The 17,725-nt window shown below is 45.5% G+C and overlaps 1 protein-coding gene across 1 annotated transcript in view; it reads left to right on the top strand.

Moving 5' to 3' along the window:
• ADAMTS17 (ADAM metallopeptidase with thrombospondin type 1 motif, 17) overlaps positions 1-17,725 on the top strand; it is a gene marked incomplete at its 5' end in the record, with an annotated part of 344,816 nt that overhangs the window by 156,395 nt on the left and 170,696 nt on the right. The window contains 2 exons of the mRNA XM_011958096.1: positions 13,754-13,894; positions 16,325-16,475. Coding sequence (XP_011813486.1) covers positions 13,754-13,894; positions 16,325-16,475 — 292 coding nt within the window. The remainder of the gene's footprint in view (positions 1-13,753; positions 13,895-16,324; positions 16,476-17,725) is intronic.

Here is a 17,725-nt window from a genome sequence, read left to right as displayed (position 1 = left end):
CAGCTTCCAAGGAATCCAAGTTGCTAAGTCTAGGTGGAATTGAAAAAGTCTTGTCTAGTTCAGGGATATAAGCAGTTTAAAAGGAAAACAAAAATACTTGCTGTTCTTTTGTTTCTTTGGGGCAGAAAAATGGGCTGATAGAAAACCAATTGACCTAGAGCATTTCCTCTGAATAAACACTTCTAAAAGATGTTGTTTTGAGAGCTGACTGTGAGGTTTACCAGAGCAAACCAAATTTCATTTTGAAATCCGCGAAGGGACTTTGAATGGTTCTCAATTCGATGTCTCTTTTCAAGTTTCTGTGGCTGGACTATGCGAAGGTAGAACCTTTGAGGTAGGCCGGAAGGCTTATTTCAGCCCAGCATTTAGGAGTCCCTGCGTGCTGGGGGACTTTCTGCGGCTGACTGTGAGGCCATGGGCAGGTTGCTTCTCTCTGGACTTCAGTTTCCGCATAGGTTCAGACGAAGGGACTGCAAGGGCCCTTTAAGTGTCAAAGCCTGCAGCTCTTTGAGGCCTGGATCTCAACTGTAAAAGGAGTTAACATTCTGCAGCAGTCTCCTGCCAATATGTTTTTAATGTACAAAAGTTTAAGGTAACTAAAAGGGGAGGATGGATGAATGTCACAAAGAACTTCGAAGTTCTCTACCTCCACCCTATGCCCCCCATCATCGTTCCCAAGCCCATGTGGACTTGGTGCCCACGTGACATCTCATGGTGCCAGCCACATTGGGCTTCCTCTTCTAGCCTTAGGTGTATATGGGAAAGTCAGAGGGTAGGCACAGGTAATGTCTCGGACCTGCACTTATGATAAGAGACTAGGAGGTGTCCAGGAAGAAGGGAACCAACCCCAAACACCTCTCCTGAATGCCCTGGGACACTGAGTGCCCCCAGGAGTGGCCCCAGAGAACAGAGGTGTCATTGCTTCAAGCTGGTCCAGGAAGTTTTTAGCTGCTTCTCAACACCTGTTCTCCTCAAAGCCACATCCACGCTGTGTTGCAGGAGAGTCCCAGTGCCCCATGAGCAGATGCCCCCTGGCTCTCCACTTCTAACCCCAAGAGGGATTTGCCTGCTGGTTTTGAGCATGCAGTTCACAGTACCTGAGGGCCGCCAGCCTCCATATGGCCACTTCCGCATAGGTTAGCAGGTACCAGTTCTTTGCTGTCGTTTGAGTGTGGGGGCAATTGCATCCTCAATGACTGGACCATGTATTAAGGTTCAATGCATGGGCTGCCAGGGCTCAAACTGTGCTTGGGCAATTACCAGCTATTTGACCTCAGGCAAGCTTCCCAACTTCTCCTGGCCTCAGTTACCTCATCTGTGAAGTGGAATAATTATAATGAATTCATGAGATAATATATATAATGAGTAGTGGCTGTCACATTGAGAACAGTTCTCTTTCCCAGGTACTCCCCACTTGCTGGGCATGAGTACCCCTTGTGGAGTATTTCCTTTCTCTGCTCTGTCAATATTGTTCCCACTCTCAGCATCCCATTTAGCATCTGTGTTGAGGGGTGGCTCCGCCTTTGCCTGTACCTTAGGTGCATGTTCCATACACACACAAGTGCTTAGCATCACGCCTGCCATGTGACGGGCAGTGGAAGTTGTGCTGGTGGATGGATAAGAGCATGAATGGAAGAAATGTGGGATGTCTTTTCAGGCCCTCTGAATGCCTTGGGCTTCCTGAGTCTCTGACCTGAATGAGTAGCAACCTTCATAGACCAGGAGTGTATGAATCCCCGCCTTGCAGGGAATATGATGAACAAAGCCCACAGTGGTGATACCAGCGTCGTTTTTACCACCGCCCCCTACCACCACCCCTTTGGCCACCACAATGCCCAACACATCTGCCATTATAGTCACTCCTCTGGATAATGTGTTAAGGCAGATGATGTTAAAATGCAAAGCGTCTGGGGGGCAAGGGGAGGTTCCTCTGAATCAGGGACATCAATGAGAGGGTAGGAGCAGACAGGTAGCCTGGAAGCAGGACATTGTTGGGGAACTGGAGGTGGGAAGGGAAAGAATCACATCCCCCAATCCACAGAGTTTGGGTGGTGCAGACCCCAGAGGTTGCATTGAATGGGGAGATTTGTTCTTGACCTTCTGATGTGCTTGCTTCTGTAGCACTCCGCAAGCAACAGATACTTAAGACTTGGAGTGGCTGTGGGTTTCCCTAAAACTGAGGAATTGCTCTCCACTTACACATAATTTTTGCTATGCGCTGTTAGCAGCGAGTTCCTCCTCGACATCTGGAGGGTAGATTGTGTTAGCCTGGGGTTTTCATCTCTGGGAAGTTTTAGCCGTCTTTCCATTTCCTGCCCTGTCCCAGCCCTGTGTCTGCAGCACCATTAGATGAATTACTCTCTAGGCTCAGAAGCAGAAAGCATATTCTTATTCTCACCAAATCACCCTGTTTCCTTCAACAAAGTTCCGCGATACTGACAGCGCTCCGCTCCAGCAGTCTTTCCTTGGCAGAACCTTGGGAGTACATTTCTCTAAAGAGAAGCACTTTGTACTCTTCAGCTCTGCTGTGTTCTAGCTTAATAAGCCATGCACATGGTCTTGTAATAGAGCCACCCTGAAACCAAAATCCAGTAGGTGGTTCCTCCCATCATTCACTGTACACCCTGTACACAGGAGAGGTGAATGGAGCCATGAGCTGCATCCTCAGAGTCCTCCTTGTACCCACACCTGCCTCTAACAGATGCAGTGGGGCCTGAGTGAGGCCCGCCGCAGACTTGAAAGGGGAACAGGAGTCCCAGAAAGCCAACACGTATCCCACTTGTTCGTCCTGCGGTGTTTAGAGTGGAAGGGTTCCACGGCTTCGCCACGTTCTGACAGATCATCTGGGTTTTTGGCCAGGAGCACTTCTGTGTTCTGGGCCAGAGCAGGCCTCAGAAGGGAGAGCAGCTCAGGCCTTGTGACATTCGTCATGTCCATGGGTAGTTTCAGAAGAGCTCAGTGCTTTCATGAATTTATATTCCTAAGTAAAAGGTTTTCTCCATATGTTATCGTCCTTTAAAAACCTAAGCAGAGCCTCACAAGACCTCTTAGCATTACAATTATCTCCCTTGCTCTACCTCATTAAATTTCACCATGCGCTTTTTTAGCAGATGAAGGCACATTCTTTGACTAAATTCATTAGAAACTGAGAAGATCCCAGGTTTAATTACACTGCGTGCCATCCGTAAGAAGGTGCCTCAGGAGTCCTGCTTGCTGCTTGAGGTCACACTTGCACTCCAGCATCCAAAGCACACAGTGCAGGCTGGTGGTTTTTTCTTCACTTGGATGCTGTGCAAAGAACTTTTGGTTCTGATTCTTCACTTCTAAGAAATCCACAGCAGCCCTGGAATTTGGAGGGTTTTCACTGATGACAGCATCAGCACGACCATTTTGGAGGGTAAACTGGGTATAAATTAAGATCACATGAAGAGTCAGTAGTCACTTGATAACAGGCAAAGGGCTCCCTTTTCTGAGTGCCCATGCTTTCAGCTCCTGATGTCGACACCTGGCCACTAATTGTTCTCCAGCCTCCAGCCGTGTTACAGGATTGGGTTATTTCTCCAAGTATCTGTAAGTAATCTGTGGGCAAAGATATACTATGATGATATCCAATGAGATGATATCCAGGGCTCCTAGCTCAAGTTAGCCAGTCACGTTCTCACTTATGCCTGTGTGATCTGGGTGCTAGCAATTAGTCACTTGTGCCTATTTAAATTTCTCTTAATTAAAAATTCCTCAGTCACACTAGCACATATCAAACTCTTAGTAGCCACATGTGACCTGTGGCCACGATATCAGGCGACCCACATAGAGACTTTTCCATCATCACAGAAAGTTTTATTGAACAGCACTGGCCTAGGCTACATACCAACAGCCTGCTGACTTCTCTCTGATCCCCACCAGACCATGGGCTTCCTGCAGGGTCTGTGTGTCACTCACTGCTATGAGCCTGGTGCTCTGCAAAATGCCTGGTGCAAGACGGTACACAATCTACTCTTGAAAGAATGAATAACAACTATACCTTAAATTGTGCCCAGCCTCCTAGATCAAGAATCATGACGTTATTCCCTTCTAGATTGGAAACCTTTTAATAGCCACCTGGTTCATGCCCCTCATCTCTCAGCTAGGAAAACAAGCCCAGGAGTTTAGGAACCTTGCTTAACATCCCCATAATAATTATTGTCAGGTCTTTAACCGTGTTCTCTTTCTCCTTGGACCATCGCACTGTAGCAGCAAGGAAGGCTTTACAAATGATTATTTACAAGAAAGCTTCCTTAACCTCATCAAGTTTACCTACCTATGAGTAATCTGGAGCAAATGTAGTCAGTGTGCAAACATTAGTAGTATTTCCAGTCGATATGGGAACAGGGTAAAGGTGCCCATGTTGTAACTGATACTTAATATTATTTTAGAAGTCCTGTTCGATTTCATAAAGCAAGAAATAAGGTATAAATATAGAAAGGGATGAGGCACAATGAGAATTGTCTGTATATTATAAAAGAATCATCTGAAAAGCCTTTGGAGCCAGTAGATGTTCATCATGGTATTGCGTCATAAGACCAACAGCAGCAATCTGTAGTTTTCCTATGTACAAGCAATAATTACAAAAGAATAAAAAGCAGATCTTATTCACGGTGTCATCCAAAGACATGAAATACCCAGGAATGATGCTAATAGGAAATGTAAGACCTTCGTGATGCACACTAAAAACACTGGCCAAGGTCATTCACAAAAAGCCTGGCAACATGATGAGGTGCCCTGTGTCCTAAGATGGCAAGACTCAAGCTTCTAATGATGCCATTTCCCCCCAAATTAGTGTATTCAGTGCAATCCCAAATTAGAATGACTTTTTATAGACTCTGACAAACTAAAATCATAGGGAAGAATAAAGTTCTCAAAATACCCAAAGTCATTCCGGAAAAAAAAAAAAGAGAGACTAAAGAGAGAAAGGAAAAAGAATTGGTTCATTGCTTCTACTCCCTCTATTTGTTTTGCTGCCGGGCAGAGGTTTTCTTAACACCCTACAGCCTTTTCACCAGAATCAGCATTGTTCCCTCTAATCACCTGGGGAGGCTATATTCTTATTCCATTGTTATGACATCATTCTAAACATCTTCAGAATTTCTAACTGGAATCAGCTTTAGCAAGGCCCCTTACAACAGAATGATTTCCCAGGTCAGAAACTAACATAACTTTATGGGTTTCTTTTCTGTGAAATATTTCAAATCTTTGACTCAGAGTCTATTCAAGTCATGAGGACATTTGCCTGCATTGGCTCTAGATGCATTTTTGGATGCTCTAAACAGTGAGGACATTGTGGGAAGGAGAATGGGAGCCCCCCAAGCAGGTGTCACTCGTTTGGGAGCCTGTGTCATTGTGTGTTCATATTGGGACCATTCTATCATGAAGCCATGCCATGCACATGAGGCATTGGAGTGGATGCACACTGTCGGTAGCCTCTGTCCTGTGTACTGATGGTGCATTACATGGACCATGCTCATATGCTGCTTTCATGTCAAGCCATTGATTGATCCCCGTCCTGTGTCCAGCTGTGCTCTAAGAGCTGATGGAGTGGAGAAAGGTGAGACCAGCTCACTCTCTAAGGACTATCTTTGTCAAGTGGGAGCAGGATCAGAGTGGCAGGAGCTAACAAGCCCATGGAATCTATTAGGACCAGAAAACCGCATTTCACAGAGATGGCAGGAGCTTCAGCCCTATAGTCCAATGTCCCTTGAGCTTTTACCGAGTCCAGGCTACTGCACACACATTGAAGCAAGGAGGAGTGTGGCCTGTTGCATTCAAACCTAGATCTACTGTTGGGAGCTGAAAAGAATGGGAGGTTGTGCCCTAGGCCACCATCTTCCTCCCCTTCCTATGGAGAGCAACACACCGTATAGATGAGTGGTCATCAGTGATTGTCCTTCAGAGGTGTCCTAAGGGCATCTGCAGTCCTGGATGGGGTAGCCACTTACCAAGAACAGTGGGCCTCTAAGACTTCCCTTAAGCTCTCTTCCAGGAGTCTCACCACAGTCCCTAAACCACATCTGCTAGAACAGAGATTTTGTTCTGTTAGCTCATTGCAGAGGAAGAATGGAATATAAAGGCATTGAAGTGGGGTGGGAACTTTTCATTTCCCCACCGGCCCACCTGCCTTACAGTATAACTTCCCTCCTTAGACCACAGCTGTCTGAGAGCACCTGAGTTTGCAGCTTGGGGGCTGCAACTTGCTTTGGTCAAGCGAATGTGTGTGCTTAGAAGAAGCAAGGCCATTCCCTGCTGTACCTACTACTGCCAGGCACTTTGGTGGCTGTTTTCCCATGTGACCCTGACCCCCATTCCTTTAAAGAATGTAAACTCTGTATTCCCAGTGCCTAGAACAGTATCTGGTGTGCAGAAGGCGTTCAACAAATACTTGGTGAATGAATGAATGACATTCAGTATTATCCCTGTTTAGTCACAGATGGGGAAACTAAGGCTCAGAGGTGTGATGTTTCTTTCTCAAGAAGCAGAGCTGACATTTTCTTCTAGGTTGGTCTGACTGCAAAGCCAGGGCTGCTTCTAGATGGGAAGGGGTACTTTGTGTCATCCTCCCTGGCTGCCCACACCTTCTCATCAAAACCATCAGGACATTGGAGGCTGGCTAGGACTTGGAGCTGGCCACTGTGTATGCACGTATCCCTAGAGTGCATGGGTGGAGGAGGGTGTGCTGAATATGGGAGACTAAGCAGCTAGGGCCTGATGCCTAATAGTGTTAACTTGGCTGGGAAAGATGGTTTCAGAGAAAGAAGGCCAGCCAGGAGTGCAGATTCTGCTCTTCTGCATGACTTGAGCAAATCACTCTATTCTTGCAGCCTTCAAAGGTGCTCAGCAAGAATGGGGAAGATGATGGCTGCTCCTATCCCTGTTTCACTGGAGGCTGTGAAGACACAGTGGTAAAATAAGTGAAATGCTCAGACAAAATGGTAGCGGCCCAGGGCACTGCACCTTGACAGAGTGAGAGTCTAAAGTAAGGGTGAAAGGTGAAAATAGTGTGGTTCAAATGATCTTACACGGTACTATGTGCATTTGAAGTATAGCTAAATCTATGGCGACCCCCAATCTACTCTGGTGTTTGCCTTGTTGGTGAATCCCTGAAAACTGGTGGGCTCATTTTTCTGTACAAAACACAAGTACCTTCTCCACAGTGAGAGGCTTTTGCTGCTATTGCTGCCTATTTGTTTTGTTCTCCGTAAGTGGGGTTATTGATGATCATGGGAACTGACCCTGTTCTTCGACCTATAAATGAGTGCAGCGTGTTATCCCCTAGTGGCATTTAATCCTGTAGCTAGCGTTTCTGAGTAGCTCAAGACTGGGGGCACAATCTGGTTCTTGGCAAGAGGTACTGACTGGAGAGTTTCCCCTCTAGTGCAGAGCTGGCCTGTTAATTATTGTAATGTTGATTAGCAATAATGAATACACATCTGTCCACTATTTCTTAGAAACTGCCATGGGCCATTCCGGTTACTGCAATGTCAATAAACATCTATTGAATAGGAATTGCCAGGCAGTGTCCCCACAGGGCTATGGAAGTAGGGCTGGAGCCAGCCTTCCATGGAGAGGCTATGTTCACGGGAGCCCAGGCTCTTCATCCCACTCCAGGCATTCATTTCACAAACTCAGCCAAGACTGCTTTGAGGTGAGGCTGGACCTGACTCCTACACCTGACATCAGAATCCCAAAGCTTCTGAGAGACAGGTAGGCTCAGAGCCGGGTAAAGCTGAAACTTCCAGAGTGGCAGATATCCCAAGTCTAGAACACCTGCTCATCTCCTGTGAGATTCAGAAACCAGGAGGGGTCAAGCACTGTGGGAATCCTCTCAGAACTCGCTGCATGGTGTGCTTTGTGTCTCCCAAAACAAATAAAGAGCAGCATGTTATTTTAAGATAAAATCAACTCAAGGCCATGAAGCCATGACTGCGTCTGATACAGCTGAGCCATGTGAGACACAAGGCCCATCTGTGCCCCCAGCCCCACAGTCACTGAAAGTTAAAATTACTGGGCGTACTTAACACCACACATTTTCGTTAAATATAATGTTGCCAGAAATAATAAATGCCCTGGGACATAAACTTAAAATAACATGAGTTTCTCAGTCAAAGTAATCTTTCATTTAAACTAAAAATAGCCTAGACAGTAGTTGATGTCAACCTCAAGTATCAAGACTCCTCCCAGTCCAATGCTAGTTAATCAAACTGTAAAGTGATGAGCCACTTAGTTAGCATTTAAACATTTTAGAGCAGATCAAGTATGATCTATATTAGAGACAAGCTCCAGAAATCCAAGAATCCCACTCGGCTGATTTTGCTGTCTGGAATATTCCTTGGGGAAGTCCTCTTGGGCTGGCAGAGTGAAATGCTCACGGGACACGGTGTGCTCCGGTCAGCCAGATCCCTGTGAGGAATATGGAGTTGCCAACAGCACAGCCATCTTTTCTGAGCACTTTTGTAACCATCCTGTGTGTCTCCTGAATCACCAGGTTCTCTGGCCAGGAGAAGAAACCCTGTGGGAAGAAGGAGCCCCTTTCATTTGATAACCAAGTTGACCACTGAGAAAACTCATGAAATTTTCTTCCTTAAATGGTGAGACCATCCTCCCAGAACTTGGGTCTCCTCCCATTGTGGTTTTCCAAGCAACATCGATGTTTGGAAAACCCTTCTAGTAGCTGCCCGGGAGATCCCAGACAGGGAAGATGGGAGCAGCTTGTCCAAGTGCACAGTTAGAATAATTTATTCATGTGTTGATCCTCCATCGACTTGTGCCCTAGGTTTGAAAAGTTCTCATTACCTGAGGTGGGAGATGCCTCTGATCCTGGTCAAGGTAGGGAAAGAGGTTTTAGAGAATGCCCACAGGGAGAGTTGCTTTCTTAAGGGACTTGAATATTTCTCAAAGTAAGATAACACTGTATCCATTTGGTGAATGTGCAAATTTTGTAACATTTGACGCTGCAGCTAATGACACCCTCTTTACTTGGGGGCTGTTCCAGGAGAAACGGGTTTTCTGAGTAGGGTATTTGAGGGGCAGTGACCCAGGCAAACGGAACCTCTGTGTAAGTTCCCAGATGATTTTCCCCGGAACCCAGCTCATGGTTCCAGAACCTGTGCCTTCCTGAAACCATGCATGTTCCTTAAAGAGGCAAAACGTTCCTTTCTCTTAGGCTTACATTCCTGAACGTTTCATGTCATTGATACAATGAAGGCCTTGCATTTGCCTCATTGCTTCCAAGTGTAAGATCATGTTCCAAGTAGAGACTATGGACTGTGTGACTCAGACTAGGATTCCAGGGTCTGTGAGTTGTGACCCTTATGAAGAGACATTGTTAATGCTGATAAGGACCATGCCTGCCAAGGCTGGAGATAGCAATTTGACCTGGTCCACATGCAATGGATACACCATGAGATGGCAGCTGCAGCCACTTTTTTCATGAGACATTTTATTTCTATAACCTCTGTACATTCGGCAGAGTTCATTGAAATCCATCAAAACTTTCAGAAGACCTACTCATTTAAGAACTCTCTCAACAGTTTTATTTAAAGAAAGACAAACCCAAGTCAAATTTAAGATAGTTGACTTTTGATGTCCTTTGCTAAGTGTACTTGAAAAATCAGTCCGTTCCTTCAACAGTTAACATGAAATAGAGAAAGAAAAAGCTACCAGATAGAAGAAAATTAAAAACCGATTTCACCTAACATAATGTCCGCAAGGTTCATCCATGTTGTTGCATATTACAGAATTTCCTTTTTTAAGACTGAATATTTCATTGTATGCATAGACTGCATTTTATTTATCCATCTATCAGTGGCTGTTTAGGTTGTGTTCGTCTCTTGGCTATTGTGAGTAATGCTGTAACTGAACATGGGAGTGATGTCTCTTGGAGATTCTGGTTTCAATTCTTTTGCATAAATATTTTGAAATAGAATTGTTGGATCATACAGTAGTTTTATTTTTAATTTTTGAGGAACCTCCATACTGTTTTTTCATAACATCTATACAATTTTGCATTCTAACCAATGCCACGCAGGGGTTTTAATTTCTCTACGTTCTCGCAGACATCTGTCATGTTTTTTGTGTTTTTGTAGTAAACATTGTGAGAGGTGTAAGGTGGTATCTCATCGGGGTTTTGATTTGTGTTTCTCTGATGATTGGTGACATTGGGCATCTTTTCGTGTACCTGCTGGCCATTTGTATGTCTTCTTTACAGAAATGTCTTCTCAATTCTTGAGCCCACTTTTAACTGGGTTGTTAGTTTTTTTGCTATTGAGTTGTAGGAGTTTCTTATATATTTTAAAACGTAACCCCTTATTTTATGCTAAGAAAGAAAAATACTGCAGGATTCCACTTATATAAGGCATCTAAAATAGTCAAATTCATAGAATCAACGAGTGGGCTTGTATTGCCAGGGCTGGAGGGAGGAAGAAGGGGGAGCTGCTAATCAGTGGGCATCGAGTTTCAGTGGAGCTCAAGAGAGCTGCTGTACAGCATTGCAATTGTAGCCAACAATACTGTATTATAAGCTTAAAAACTTCAGAAGGCAGCTCTCATGTGAAGTGCTTTTTCCACCATAAAATACAGTTAAAGAAAATGAACCTCAAAAAAAGAAAGAATTCATACTGACAGTGAAAGTAAAAATAATTTTTTTGGTGCCAAGGATGAATATATTTCTAAAATTTTTTTATTTGTAACAGAATGTTTTAAAGCTGAGTAGAGATTGCTTTCTCATGTACTTGTATATAAATAAACATGTTCTGTTGCTCATCCAAAAGTGAAGTAAAAAGCTGAGTAATTGCATTGAAAAAATAGAGCTCACTTTATTCAACCAAGTGACCATTAAGCGGTGGCTCACGCCTGTAATCCCAACACTTTGGGAGGCCAAGGCGGGTGGATCACGAGGTCAAGAGATTGAGATCATCCTGGCCAACATGGTGAAACCCTGTCTCTGCTAAAAATACAAAAATTAGCCGGCGTGCTGGTGCGTGCCTCTAGTCCCAGCTACTCAGGAGGCTGAGGCAGGAGAATCACTTGAACCCAGGAGGCGGAGGTTGCAGTGATCCAAGATCGCGCCACTGCACTTCAGCCTGGGCGGCTGAGCAAGACTCCATCTCAAAAAAAAAAAAAGAAAAAAAAAGAATATGGCTAAACTATTCTCACTAGCCAGATTTGTCTGATAATTTCTTCAGTCTTCCTTTAACCCTAATTGGATGGATACCTGACACTGAGGCAGGAGGACGAGACTCAATCTAACGAGAGGTGGTTTTTGCCATTCTGCCAAGCAGTCTGCCACCATGCCCGATCAACACACTTGTCATGGATATGAGTTCTCCAGTATTTTTTGGCACTTTCTTCACTATTAAACAGATAATTCATTCAATAGATGTTTTTATCAAATGCTTGCTTTGCACCAGTTACTGCTGCCCTGAGAAAATAGGGTGAGTTGGAAGAGCCTGTGGGCCTCCAGTCAGGAGAGTCTGAGGTTGACAGAGGCCTGGACCAAGCGAAACTGTGGCCATCCATACCTAGGTGGTGATGCAGACACTCCCTTTTCAGACATGACCATAGTCGGTCACTTGACCAATTAGGCAAAAAATTGATTCAAGTGGAGAAATAATCAAGACATTATACGTAGGTGCCTTAGACATTTTGTTTTAACTTAAGCTATAAAAACATAAGCTTTTTTCATCAATTTTGTAGTGGAGAGGGGAAGCCTCATCTTTGAGGAAGGGTGTCTGCCAATTGTATTTCCATGTCACCTTCTGATATGGTTTGGCTGTGTCCCCACTCAAATCTCATTTTGAATTGTAATCCGCATAATCCCATGTGTTGAGGGAGGGACCAGGTGGGAGGTGATTGGGTCATGAGGGTGGTTTCCTCTGTGCTGTTCTTGTGATAGTGAGGGAGTTCTCACAAGATCTGATGGGTTTATAAGCATCTGGCATTTTCCCTGCTTGTGCTTCTCTCTCCTGCCGCCATGTGAAGAAGGTCCTTGCTTCCCCTTCACTTTCTGCCATGATTGTAAGTTTTGAGGTCTCCCTAGCAGGACTGCGAGCCAATTAAACCTCTTTCCTTTATGAATTGCCCAGTCTCAGGTAATATCTTTATAGCAGTGTGAAAATGGACTAATACACCTTCCTCACACAAAGCATGCCTATAATGAGAGTTTGAATCCAGTTTCTTTAATATATGTGTTTGTGTGTGTGTGTGTGTGTGTGTGTATACACATAGAAAGGATTATAAAAAACTTGTGAAGCAGCCTGGGAGCAGATTTTTATGACTTATTCCTCATCTTTCACAGTTGTCTTGCCCACACCTAGTTGGATGGCAGTCTGTCTTAGCTACTGGCTAAATCTCTTTTCATGAGAACAACAACTTGGTGTTTGTCCTCATATTTCGTTGGTTAACCCAACATGTAACCTCATGTGTGAACTGAAATAACAAGTATCACTGGCATCAGTAGGTTTAAGAATAAATAAAATTGAAGATTGGTACGGATGCCACCCCTCCACTGATGGGGGCAGCCACATATGGGTGATCAGAGAGGGACCCGCTAGCCCAAAAGTTCCAGAACACATAAGCGCCATTCAGCGGATCCTCCAAATGACATGAGTGACTTTAGCTGATCCAGCTCCACGTGGGAGTTGGCCAGGGGAGCATCTCTGTAGGCCAAAGGGTGTGGGGGTGGCCTGCAGGCGTGCAGAGGAGAAGACAGGATGGGTTTCTCTTGGGGAGAACACCACCATGAGGCACCAAGCAGGGGAGTTGATGGAAGACGGTCAGACATCTATGAGCAAACTAGGAAAATGTGGCTCTAGAGCAGAATTTAGAAACCTCTTTTATCATTATCTCTGTCAGTGTTCATCTCTTCTCCCAAGCTGGCAGTGATTTGAGGTCTTTTCCTTGTGGTCCGTTACCTGGCACTTGGAAAGTATCTAATATTTTTGAATGAATGAAAGTATGTGTTCTTTTTTGTTGTTGTTCTACTGAGATTGTTGAAAGATGGCCATCCTTACACAAGTTGGGTCATAAGGAACTCTGGGTCAGTGAACTGTGGGCCACTGGATCTTGTGTGCTGCATGTCTTGGCTTACCCCAGTGAGGGCAAGTGTATAAGCTAAGATCACTGTTCAGTTCACAGTGTGATCAGCCCTCCAGGTTGAGACAGGCGTCCTGGTATCTCTTAGGTATAGCTGAATAGGGAAGGTGACAGCTATGATCTTGTTAGATGCAAAAGATAGAAAAACCATACTTTGTAATGAGTTTGAAGGCTTAGATTCAGAGCATTTTATAAGTCAATGTTTAGGATGGTACCCAGTGATTCCCCTTAGCACAGTGAATTATCTCTAAGGAACAGAAACACCTAAACCATGAACATTGGAATATTTAATGTAAGAAAACAAGTCTAACCATCAGAAGCTTAGAGTTTAAGAATTATCATGTCACAGTTAATTATCAGAGTTAATATACTTCGTTGATTTATTGTTATTTAGTGAATGCTATTAGTGTCTGTCATTTGCTCAATTTATCTTCATTCGCTAAATAAACAAATCCTTGCCTTCTATTTCTCTGAAAACACATGACTGTGGGTCTGCTCTGTGAGAACCGCTTACACCTTATGTTTTTGTTTTTAAGAGTTGATTTAGCTTAGCATGATCCGCTTGCACCTGGAACTGGAAATGAGAAGCCTGTAGCATAAGCATCCCTCTCTCCTTCTCCTTCTTGGACAGCTTGGGCATGAACCACGATGATGACCACTCATCCTGTGCTGGCAGGTCCCACATCATGTCGGGAGAGTGGGTGAAAGGCCGGAACCCAAGTGACCTCTCTTGGTCCTCCTGCAGCCGAGATGACCTTGAAAACTTCCTCAAGTAAGTCCTGGAATTATTCTATAGGATTAATGCAATCAGAAGTACTTCCAAAAGACAAAAGTATTGGAGTCTCAGCAAGTGTGAAGTGGAGAAACGACTCTCTCTTGGGATTTGCCTCTAGCCTCAAGAGGCAGTCAGCGCAGAGTGTCCTATAATGGCAAGAACATCTCCTGCGTGCGCATCTGCTCCAGCGACGGGCGCACAGTGGGTGATCAGTATGTAATTGCCAATCGATTGAAATATCAGCATAGTTACCCTGTCTTGAAAAGAAACCATTTCGTTCCTCTGCAGTGGTCACCACCTTGGGGCGCCCCTGGGCCGCTGCAGAATGGAGCGTTTCCTGGTGTGGAGTTGGAGGCTGCTTCCCTAGAGAGGGAGTGAATTTGCTGGGGGTTGCGGAGTGGGTTTGCTGACCTTCCTCACCTGTGGGGAGGGGAGGGCTGTGTTTATCTCACTGCTACTTTCTTCCCAGAAGGTGTCTGCACCCTTCCATTCTCAGATTTCTGTGGAAGAATCGGCCATCTGGTTTCAGACCTTTGTCAAACAGTTTATACCCATGGACGGGGCGGGTCCCTTAGTGTCAAGACCTCAGGGTTGAATTTACAGAGTGACTGTGCAGACCCTGGTCACTGAACTACTTAGCCGTGTTAATTCATGCACCCTGGGAGACAGCAGTGAGTCGGTGAGTCTCACCTGCAGATGGAGCTTCTCAGTCCAGTAACATGTTCAAGTACCCGGTGAATTCAGGATGTAGTGGCAAAAGGGCCATCCTAGGTCTTTTTTCATGGCGTTCCCTATTGATGGGGATATTATTCAGTGGTAAACCAGCTTAAAAATGCACTCATTACTTTTAATGTAGTCTACTTCCCACTGAGTATTTGTTACCACAGATCTTAAGAAATGCTGTAAGCCCCTCGATGTTATTTCACTTTACCCACAAGGGTCATGGTGACAAGATGGAGTGGGTTGGTTGGTGGGTTGGTTGGTTGATTTGTTTGTTTGTTTATTTTTTGAGATGGAGTCTCACTCTGTCTCCCAGGCTGGAATGCAGTGGTGCAATCTTGGCTCACTACAACCTCTGCCTCCTGGGTTCAAGCGATTCTCCTGCCTCAGCCTCCCCAGTAGCTGGGATTATAGGCACGTGCCATCACACCCAGCTAATTTTTGTATTTTTAGTAGAGAAGAGGTTTTGCCATGTTGGCCAGGCTGGTCTTGAACTCCTGATCCCAGGTGATCTGCCTGCCTCGGCCTCCCAAAGTGCTGGGATTATGTGTGAGCTACCGCATCCGGCCAAGATGGGGTGTTTTTATTTGCTCACGTACATGGCACTGGTCCCACTGGTGAGTAGTATTGTGTGTCAGAGCCCAGAAGAAGTAAACCAGGATCAGTCTGTGTGTCTCGTGTTCATGCAACTTTTTCCTTAATAATCTTGGCAAGTGACTGGGTTTTCTGCCTTAAACCATCTGCCTTTAGAAATTGAGAAATAAAAGCATTGTAGTAAGTAACCTCCTTTAGAGCCAGAGCCTCGCAATCCCCAGTTCACTTATTCATTTATTTATTTATGAGTCAGAGTCTCACTCTCTCACCCAGGCTGGAGTTCAGTGGCGCAATCTTGGCTCACTGCAACCTCAGCCTCCCGAGTTCAAGCGATTCTCCTGCTTCAGCCTTCCAAGTAGCTGGACTACAGGTGGGACTACAACCATGCCTGGCTAATTTTTGTGGTTTTAGTAGAGACGGGAGTTTCCCCCTATTGGCCAGGCTGGTCTCGAACTCTTGACTGCAAGTGATCCACCCACCTTAGCCTCCCAAAGTGCTGGGATTATTGGCGTGAGCCCCCGAACCCAGCCCTCAGTTCACTCTTTTAGAGATGCACCTCTCATTGTAAATTAATGCTCCCACCCCAGTTGAAATGCTGAAGTCCTTGGCAGGTGTTGCCAGTGGCTTTCAGGGACAGCGTGGTCAAGTGAAACACCGAGGCCCCACAAGCACTCGAAGAGAACCTGCAGAGTTGGAAATAAGCACTTTGATTTTATTTAAAGTAAAACAAGTCTAACTTGTTCTTTATTCATGATAGTTTTTGCTCAAAGCCATAATCTGAGAAGATATGATAATCTATTCCAAAATCATTTTCAGCAAAGAAAGCTTTCAAACTCCCCAGTAAAAGTCCATCAGCCTCGTGGATGTCATTCCTATGCCCCTCCCGAGTCTCCAGGTTCTTATTGCCTTCAGAGCTAGGATTCACATTTGGCCATGTAGAAGAAGGAATGCACAGCAAAAAAGCACGGTCCGTGTGTCCAGTGTTTGCATCCTTTTTCCATAAAGAACGTAGAGGTGCCTCCTCCTCAGTGACCGAAAACTCAAAACAAAACAAAACAAAACAAAAACCTAGGCAGCACATTTGCAAGTCAACTTGCCTCTCGGCTGTTTCAGGTCAAAAGTCAGCACCTGCTTGCAAGTCACGGACCCCAGAAGCCAGCACACGGTACGCCTTCCACACAAGCTGCCGGGCATGCACTACAGTGCCAACGAGCAGTGCCAGATCCTGTTCGGCACCAATGCCACCTTCTGCAGAAACATGGAGGTAAGCAGCCCTGGGAGGACTGGCTCGGGACAGAGCATGGGTCTAGCCCTCCCGCAGCAGTTCTGGCTTCTGCTGGAGGACATGGACATTCACACTCAGCACATGCACATACACACACAAGCACATGTATACATGTATGTGCACACACACGTTCGGCACACATATACATATATATGCACACACACGTTCGCATACAGAGACATGCATAAACACACTCTCACAGGTATTTGCACATGTGTACCCCATATAGCCATACACACATACACACCTACACATGCAATTGCAGGCACATGTCTACATACAGTCCCCCACATGGGCACTTTCGCAGGGGAATGCTTCAGGGTTACCACTGGCTCCGGTAGCCTAACATTTTAATATGGAACACTTAGGACACTAGAGACACAGGACACTGTCACCTGACTTCAAACCCTGCATTGATAAACAAGAGGGTTAAAACTATTAAACATTTGAGCGTATCAAATTGGGAAAATTTGACAAGTAATAAATTGATTGTATGATAATAACCCCATTAAACAGTTACCACTTATTGAGCATTACCTATGTGTTTGGTACTAACGCTTCCAACATGTGTGATCCCAATTAGTCATCACCATAGCTCCCAAGATCCTGTCCATGGTTTCCGGATGACAACACCAAGTCAAAGTAAGCAAACATTCAAAATGGTTTGGTTGGTAGGTAGCAGAGCGAGGATTTGAACTCAAGTCTCATTCACCCCTGAGTGCACACTTTTTCACCATGATGCAAACACCAAGGTCCGTGGCTTGACTGGTTTTATGGGTGGGGGGTGCCAAGAGGGGCATGTGGGTACCCAGGGCAGGGCAGTCTCCATGCCTGTGGCCATCTGTGTAGTAGACAGGGAAGGCCCTGGCCACAGGGGAAGGCCAGGAGGCTGTGGTCCACCTGGCCCTGGCAGTGACAGGGCTAGGGGAGCAGAGCCTGCACCATCCTATAGAGAGAGTACAGAAATAGGAGAACCAGCTAGGGGTGTGTGGAACTCAGGAGCTAGGCAGTAGGTGGTCAGCCTGAGGAAGGGCTGTCCCAGCACTGGCATTCAGAAGCACACCTGGTCCCAAGGAGGATGTGTGGATGGCTGGGCGGGTTCCTGGAGCAAGCACTTGGGAGCAGCCCCAAGACACACACGTACACGCAGGCTGCCCCCAGAATGCAGTCCCAGTGCCCATTAGCCCGAACTCCTGGAGACAGATGCTGCCTCTTGAGTGCTTCCTGTC

Source organism: Colobus angolensis, unplaced genomic scaffold (genome assembly GCF_000951035.1).
Source record: "Colobus angolensis palliatus isolate OR3802 unplaced genomic scaffold, Cang.pa_1.0 Scaffold112, whole genome shotgun sequence".
Lineage (NCBI taxonomy): Eukaryota > Metazoa > Chordata > Mammalia > Primates > Cercopithecidae > Colobus > Colobus angolensis.
This window is presented reverse-complemented; position numbering and strand designations above follow the sequence as displayed.